Below are 8,565 nucleotides of genomic sequence, written 5' to 3'. Positions count from 1 at the left end.
AAGGCATCAGGCGGGGTTAGAAAAGACGCTTTCTGGAGGCCTCTGCTCACGTTCCGCTGCAAAGGAAACCCACGGTCCCCAAGAAGTGTTTCTGCAAAGCGCCCGCATTCCCGCGTGTTATCACCCTATCCCCAGCGATCATTTTGATTACCCTTGAATACTAAAGATAAAAAAAATTCCCTGCGTAACAGTTTTGTGCAAAAACGAGGAGAAAAAAAAAAAACAACAGAAAAAGAAGACAGGAAGAGGTTGTCCTATCAGAAGGTGGGCTTCCAGGTTCTCCGCGAACACAGGAGCCCCGGGGCCCGGCGGAGGGGGCCCGGCGGCCTGGAGGCCAGGGGCAGCTACAGGGCGCCCCCGGGGTACTCGGGGCTGTCCAGGCCGGCTGTGGGGCCGTGGCTGTTGCAGGGCTCATCCTTCTTCCGGTCCTTCTCCATCCACGTGCCCAGCAGCCGCTGCTTGCCCTGCTCCTCCCTCATGAACAGCTCCACCATGAGGACCTTCTCCTTGTGGATTTGCTGGCTGATGTCCTTGGGGATGTCTGGGATGACCCAGTCCACAAAGTCACTCATGAACATGACCAGGTTCTGCAAGGACAGTCGGTGTGTGGGGGTGGGGAGGAGGGCCCCCGCCTGCACCCCGCCCCCCTCCACCGCTCCCAGCCCACCTCAGACACGTACTTTGGGCTCCCCGGGCCTCGGTTTCCCACAAGGTATACACGAGGCAGGAAACCAGCCAGAGGGCCATCCGGGAACGGTGGCTGACGCCTATAAGGGACCTGAGCTCAGGACACAGCAAGTTTCTGAGTGGTTCTGACTCGCGGGGCTGGGAAGCTCAAGAAAGGATACGATCGGCCTATAACGAGCGTCAGGCTTTAAGGAGAGTAGGTAAAATAGATATAGCACAGAAGCGGATGGGACCTAAGTCTCTGATGATTCCACAGCCCCTTCTTCACGCCGCAAGGCCTCCCAGGGCTACCCGAAAAGTCCGCTCCCTCCCTGGGGAAGTTTCTGGTGCGCAGAAAGCAAGTGATGGGCTTTTACAGAAAAACCGAAATCTGTTTGTAAAACTCTTGTCCAGTGATCGTTTGTCAGCACATCCGGCTGAGTTAGACACCTTGTGGATGGTGCTGGCGCCCTCCCTCACCCTCTTGCCTTTCCTGGGGGGCGCCCCCAGCCCCCAGCTGCGGCCAGTGCTGGCTGCCGACGCTCACACCTGCCTCCTCTCCAGGGAACCGCCCCCTCCTGTCTGCCTCTTCCCGGCCTGGACGGCCTGCGGCCAATGACCAGCCAACACGGGCGGACAAAAGGCGCTCTCTTGCCTCAAGGTGGGCCCACGTGTGCTGGGGCTCATGCTCTGGAGCTCTCGCGAGACCAGGTGAGGCTGTCTCCCGCTGAGACTCCCTCTCCGCTGCACTCCCTTCCCCTCTCCTGGGAGGCTTCCTCCAGTAACCCACTTGCACAGAATCCTTGTCTCAGGCTCTGCTTCTGGTAAACTCAGCCCCAGACACTAGTTATTCCTATTGCAGAGTGTTCTGGAAAGCTGACAGGTGAGGCAGCACAGCCTCAAGGAAGGGGGTGGGGGGGGCAGAAGTCCCGCCCGCAGCCGCATTGTGTGTTAAAGGCAGAGCGGAGGCTTGCACCCAGTTCTTGGGATTCCAGATGCTGGTGGGACACACGTGAATGGAACCGTGGCTGGGCCCACGTGGCTAAGGATGCTCCCCCATCTCTGGGACCTCAGGTGCTGTGTGTACCAGTGTGGTCCCCAGTCTGGGGTCCCATCCACTGGGAGTCACTTCGGCCTCGGAGTTAAGCTGTCTCCTCCCCAGAGACCAGGTGGGGCTGGGTCCCCCGGCTCCTGGCTGGGGTCTGCAGTCAGCGGGGAACCCACTGGCCTCCTGCCTGTACTGGTCCTGTCCTCTGGGGATGTCTCCTGATACACAGAGACAGTGAGAGGCCGAGAGGGGAGACTGTCTCCTTCAATAAAAGCCACTTATGTGGAGCTATGGTGACCTCAGGTCCCTTCCTCGGGGGCCTCAGAGTAAGTTCCCCAGGCCTCTAAACGTCCCCATTGCTGGCCAGCTCCTGCCTTCCGACCCTGTCCTGGGCTCACGGTGCTTCCTCAGTGCCCAGTCCTCAAACCTTCCGGAAACGGGGACCTTCCGCACCTGGAAGACAATGACAAAGGCCAGCCGGGCTGCCAGCACGGCCCAGAAGTCCTTGGAGATGTCATACTTGTGCTCCGACCACGGGGGCTCCCGGTAGTCCTTGTACCTGCGGAGATGGCCAGGCATCAGTGTGGGTCTTCGAGCAGGAACCGGGATTCTGGCCGGCGCCCTGCGGCCTCAGGAAGGCCTCGGCCAGCTCTCCAGCCACCACCACCGCGGGCGGCCCTCCCTGGCGGAAGAGGGTCCAGACCAGCCGCTCACACGGTGGGTGAGTCGCTCTCGGTGTCGGAGGGCGGGGCCTGGACCCCGAGGGCTGGGCAGGGCCCGAGGGGCTTCGTGCAAAACGCAGACACTGCAACGTGGCCCCACGGGCCCATCCATGAGCTCACAGCAGGCGACTCTGGGACCATCCGGTCCTGGGGTTCCAAACTTTTTTATTTTGTAATGTTTGTTTATTTTTGAGGGAGAGAGAGACAGAGTGTGAGCAGGGGAGGGGCAGAGAGAGAGGGAGACACAGAATCCGAAGCAGCTCCAGGCTCCGAGCTGTCAGCCCGGAGCCCGACGCAGGGCTCGAACTCACGGACCGCGAGATCATGACCTGAGCCGAAGTCGGCCGCTGAACCGACTGAGCCCCCCGGGCGCCCCATGAGGTTCCAGACTTTTAAAGGCAGCAAAGCCCTTCTTCCTAACAGGAATCTCACCTGAGACTCTAGTGGGTCACCCAGAGCAAGTGGGGGCGCCTGGTTTCCCAAGCCTGGAGCCCCCCAACCTCAGCCCAATGCCCACCGTCCACAAGACCCCCGCTGGGTTCCATGAACCCCAGGTTTGAAACCCACCTCTCCAGTCTCTCCTGTCTACTGAGGAGACTGCTGGAAAACAGACCAACACAATTCTCCGAAAGCAGCCCAAGTATGAGGTCAAACACGCGACTGGTGGGGACAGGACCTGCCAGTCAACTGTCCCCCTGCCTGCCGGCCCCACGGGACCCAGCACCGCAGGGGCACCTCCTTCCTCTCTTCCAGCTGAAGCTTCTTGGCTGTCCCCTCCTTATCTCCACATGACACCGGCCCATCCCCCTCCCTGGGTTACCAGGTGTAGACGCTGCCCGCTGCCCCCTGCCTGGGCGGACACCCTCTCCCCCACGGACCCTCGTTCCACGGAGCACCGTCCTCACTGCCTGCCTGTCACCGCCCTGCCATCTTGCACTGCGCCCCCCCCCCCCCCCCGCTTCAGAGGGCCCGGCCCGCCCTCTTGTTCTCAGAGGTCCCGAGATGACCAGTCTACGGAGGCGGGGTGAGGACGACAACCCAGGGTCCCGCCTCCACCCAGGCCCTCCAAGTTCAGGGGGTGCTGTTGGCTTTAATGGCGCTGACCCTGTGCTACGCATGGCAAAGGCTTCCCCAAAGCCATCAGAGCTGTGGCGGGGGCGGTTTCCGGGGGCCCGGGCTGTAGGCGCACCTGCTGGGCACCGAAAAGCTGAGGTCCAGTGGAGGGGACCAGAAGAGTAAGCACCTGGCTCTGCGGGCACAGCCCTGGCCTGCAGCCAGAACCAGTGACCGCCTTGCTGTGTGTTCCCGAGCAACGGCCTGGCCCCTCTGGGCCTCAGTCGCCATCTTCTCAGTCCCACTAGAAGCATTTATTGAACAGCTACTACATTCCAGCCCCCGTTTCGGGGGTGGCCACTCAGGAACCCACTACAGACAGGGCCCCTCACCCACGGAGCTTTATTTCCGGAGCGAGCTGGATGGGAGTCTCTGAGGAACCACTCGGCACTGAGCTGCCAAACCCAGAGACAGGACCGGGCGGGGGAACGCGCACTTGGGTGCCAGCTGCATGGTGACACAGGACTCGCTCGACCTGCTCTCTGATGGGAACAGGCAGCCCCTGTTCTTCCAGCGTCAGAGGCCACACACACCTGCTCCTCCCTTTCCTTTCTGTGCTGGAAAGTATGTTTGGGCCCCCTGGCAAACTCCTACGCATCCCTCAAAGCCCACTTACAGACCTGTCCCGATGCCACCTGCTGCCATCTGCACCGACCTCTATCAGAGACGGTCTTACTCTCCCCTTCCCAGCTCTGCCTGCCAGCCCCCATGGGAGGATACTAACGCTCTCTCTGGGGGTGGCTGTGACGATCAGATGGGACAGTGCCTGTCTTGGTGCAGGGATAAATGTTAGCCAGCAGCGATGACAGTTCTCAGTGCTGCTCTGCGTCTCTCCACACCCGCTGCCCCAGGCTGGCGCGCCCCCTGCCACCAATTCCTGTGAGAGGCAGCGTGCGTGGGTGCGGCTGGCAGAGGCCGGGAGCTCCCAGGCCCGCGGTGCAGGATCTTGGCCAAGGGTTGGCGGGGCTGGGGGGGGGGGGTAAGGCCTGGCTGGGGCCTGAATCCCACGGAGCAGAGCGGTCTGACCCACGGTCTTCTGAGTCCATGGGGGAAAAATCAAGACACTTACAAACGGGTCCCGGCCCTGTGTCCCTGGCCCCTCCCCCAAGTGGCCAGGACCCTGGGCTGATGCATGGGACGGAGCTGCTTCCTCAGCCGGTGTCTGGGACCCGACGCCCGGTTCCGGAAAACCGAGGCTAACCTCGTAAATGGCAACACTGACATTTCAGAGGGAATTTCTGATAACGTGAGCACATCTCCGTGCCTTCTCTGTTCGTTATTATTCTTGCTCTAAAACGGACCCTTAGCAGCGTGGGTCAAGCCTGTGTGCTTAGCGTGAAGCCTTCAGACAACACAGACGAGGCGCTGGTGGAGAGGAAACCCAGGGGGCCGGAGGCCCCCTTCCCTGCACTTCCAGCCCTCCACGCCGTCCCCTCCCCAGGTCACCACCCTGAAGCTGGCAGCAGACCATTCCGGGCCTTTCCTGGGATTTCCGTGCCCGGTTCCGAGCCCGCCGAAGCGAGTCGGCGGGTGGGCTTCTGGGAACCGGGCTATGTCGCGGGACTGGCTGTGTTACGCGCCTTCTCTACCTGGCCGGCCTCGCTCTCACTCGCTCCTTTCCGCTGCCGTCCCCGCCCTGGCTGTCGTCACGCAGGGCCAGCCGCGAGCGCCTGCTGTCCACAGGACCTCCGGAGCCCCGAAGCCAGGCAGGCCTGCTTCCCTTTTCCAAAGGCCCCGGTGCTGCTGGTTTTCCAGTTCCTGGGCCTGTTTTTCTTGCTGCCGTCGGTACCCTGGAGCCTGGCAGTCGCCCCCACCCCCGCCCCAACTCCCCTTCAGTTGGTCAAGGTGATGGAGACGTATGAACGAGTCTATCGGACTGTATGTAAAGTGGGGCAAGGAGCCGCCGAGCTCCACCGCGCGGGCTCCGTGGCTGGGCTTTTGGCCTCTGAGGTCTTGCGTTTCTGAATCTCAGCTGAGTTAGACGAGCTCACACCGGTTCCCTCCTCCCTGCTTTTGTCCGCAGTGCCCCGCCCCTGCACTTACCACCCCCGCCTCCCCCCCCATCCACCCTTCACCTGCCTCCCCTCTACACTGATCTGCAGCGAGGTCCCTGGATAGCTGGGACCGTGCCACACGCTCCCGGGTCCGCAGACCCTAACCCAGGCGTGGAAGAGGCCCAGGGAATGGCCAGGTCTCAGCTCTGCCTCCCATGCCTGATCCTGTCTCCATCTTTCCTGGGGTGCTCCTTGCACACCCCCCGGTGTCTGGCCATGGGCCCCCCCCCCCCAGGTCTGGCCGTCTCATCCATGGCTTCTTCTCCAAGTCAGCGCGCCCAGTCTTCCTTAGGGCTTCTCAATTCTCTAGCCACGACCCCACACCCTGGCACGTGACCCAGGTCTAGCCTCTACCCTCTGGCCACAGTGCTTCACTTAGGGATGGACAGGCCAGCGAGATTCAACCCCGACTCTTGAGAAAGACGTTCTGCCCCTGGCCTGGCTGAGCAGAGAGGGCGTCTTCACTGCCCGCCAGAACACAATACCACCACGGAGTAAGGCAAAGCTGGGAGGCAGTGCCAGAGGGGGGCCGGATGGCAAGCTGTGACCCCTGGATCCAGCCATGCCTGAAGCTGTCCTGGCCTTCTTAGTTAAAGGAGCTCACAGGGGGCACCTGGGTGGCCCAGTCGGTAAACGTCTGACTCTTGATTTCACCTCCGGTCATGATCTCACAGTTCATGAGTCCGAGCTCCGTATCCAGTTCTGCACTGACAGTGCGGGGCCTGCTTGGGATCCTCTCTGGCCCTCTCTCTCTGGCCCTCCCCTGCTCACGTTCTCTCTCTCTCTCAAAATACTAAATAAACACGAAAGCAATTGCTCAACGACCAAAGGAACCAATAAAGCCCCTCCCGGTGCCACCATTCTGGGGCTTGCCCCTGAAAGAGCCCTCACTCGAACTGGGGTCTGCCCAGAAGCGCCCCGAGAGAGATGCTGAGAGCCGTACCTGCAGATCTGCACCTCGTAGCCCAGATCCAGGGGGTCGTTGGGGGCCGTGCCGTTCTGGAAGTCACTGACGTTGAAGGAGGAGAGGGTGTGGTTGACGAAGCCGTGCATGGTCCCGTTCTGGCTGTACATGTACAGGTACACCAGGCGAGGGATGAAGTCGGACGTGAAGGAGATCACGAACGCCTGGGCCAGGGGACAGCGGGGTGAGCACGGACCCCCGGCTGGGTGGGTGGGTGGGGGGGCTTGCCCCGAGCGGGCCTGGCCATGTGACCCTCTGCCCACGAGCTGGCCATGTGAGCAGCGTGTTGAGCGAAGAAATGAGAGTCCCAGGCACTCCCGGAGGCCCCCCTGGCAGCCGAAGGGGAGGGCCTGGGGGCAGGGAACAGGACACCCCGAGCAAGAAGGCCCGGGGACAAATGCTGCCTCTCACCGGCTGTGTGGCCTTGGGTGGGTCACCTAACCTCTCTGTGCTCCGCGTGCTTCGCCTTCCTGGCTCGCTTGAGAGGGAACGTGGGAGTAGAAAGGTCTTTGTAAATGGCCATGTATTCCAGAGCCGTCTCTGGGGGCAGCCCGTGTGGTGCCAATGGCAGGGCAGGGCCCCAGAGCCTGACAGCCTCAGGTGAGGTCCAGCCCGGCCTCTTTCTGGCTGTGTGGTGGTGGGCAAGTCGCCTGACCTCCCTGTGCCTCTGTTGTCTCGTACGTAAGGTGGGCCATGACAGCCCCCGCCCTGAAGGTCGTGTGTGTGAATGGGTGGATGTGTGCAAAGAGCCTGGAAAGGCCTGGAACATTCTAGATGCTCGATAAATGTTAGCTGCCATTACTACTGCTGTTGGTTGTTCCCATGAGATGTTTCCAGCTGCTCGCAGCACCCCTGTGCCCCAGGGAGACTGTCCCCTGTTCCAGCACCACCCTCCGCCTCAGAGCCCTGTGCTCAGCCACTCAGGTCGGGATGAGGGGCCGTCGCTGTCCAGGGTGCCCGCTCTGCCCACCGTGGCCCTTTAACGAGGGGTTTCAAAGCCTCGACTGGGCAGGGGGGCGGCCACCGGCAGGGAAAGCAGCGTCGGAGGACTCTGAGGGTCCCTTCTCCGGGACTGAGCTTTACTTCCTGTGCTGTGGGGGCCCGATCCCCAGGCCTCGCCCTGACCCTGACCGCGACCCAGCATGGTGCAGGCCCCAGGCTGTGCCTACTCCTGAGAGCAGTCGCCTGTGTGCAAACAGGCAGCTTCTGGGGGCTCGGGCATGGCCAGAAGGCGGAGGGCCGAGGGTCCCAGGGTGGTGGACCCGTGAGGCTGTCTGGGGTTTGCACGCCTGGGGTTCAGCCTTGGGCGCAGAAGCACGTGTTAGGGACCACCGGACAGCTCAGCCCAGGGCGGTCCTGGCCCCAGCACGGTCACGTGGACCTAGATGGGTGGCTGCAGGGGAGACTGAGGGCTGGTTGGCATGACAGAGGGGCCACTGCCCTTCTAACCTGTAGGCTCAGAGGCGGGAGAGGCCGGGAGGGTGGGTGGCACCATGGGGCAGGAAGGTGTGGATGAGATTCTGGGGAGGAGGGCTGCCCGGGCAGGAGTCTGGTGGGGAAAACAAAATGCTTTGCGAGCTCCAGGTGTGTGTGTGGGGGGTGGGGGTGTGGGGGGATGGCAGGCTTCGCCCCCTTATCTGCATGTTTCTGCGTTTCCGGAACCTCTGAAGAATAGGCATGCGTTTTATATAAAGGGGAAAAGCTAAGTTTTTAAAAGAGGAACAGAATGATTGCTATGGAGTCATTTCTGTCTTCTCTCTCTCTTTCTCTCTCTCTCTCGTATTCTCAGGACGCTGGGGAGAGAGTGGACCTAAGAGCCAGGGTGGACGTACGGAGAATTTGGCTCACGGTTATAGAACAAGGTCGAGAAGAACTTGCCATTCCCATCCACGGCTCGTCCCAACCCCTCAATACGACCAAGGGACGTGTCTAGACAGGAGATGCTTCCGCCAGGCTGGGGCCACACCGGAGTCGGAGGCAGGGACCCCACCCAGCTTC

The 8,565-nt window shown here is 61.7% G+C and overlaps 1 protein-coding gene across 1 annotated transcript in view; it reads right to left on the bottom strand.

Moving 5' to 3' along the window:
* Positions 1–344: 344 nt before the first annotated feature.
* ANO1 (anoctamin 1) overlaps positions 345–8,565 on the bottom strand; it is an 83,399-nt gene continuing 75,178 nt past the window's right edge. Inside the window, exons 25-27 of the mRNA XM_047071601.1 lie at positions 6,547–6,731; positions 2,168–2,273; positions 345–587 (exon numbers count right to left, since the gene is read on the bottom strand). Coding sequence (XP_046927557.1) covers positions 345–587; positions 2,168–2,273; positions 6,547–6,731 — 534 coding nt within the window. The remainder of the gene's footprint in view (positions 588–2,167; positions 2,274–6,546; positions 6,732–8,565) is intronic.

Source organism: Lynx rufus, unplaced genomic scaffold (assembly GCF_022079265.1).
Source record: "Lynx rufus isolate CCGP_SWC_20201006 ecotype Redwood Valley unplaced genomic scaffold, mLynRuf1.p SCAF_9, whole genome shotgun sequence".
NCBI classification, from domain to species: Eukaryota; Metazoa; Chordata; class Mammalia; order Carnivora; family Felidae; genus Lynx; species Lynx rufus.
The sequence above is the reverse complement of the archived record's forward strand: the minus strand, read 5'-3'. Positions and strand labels throughout refer to the sequence as shown.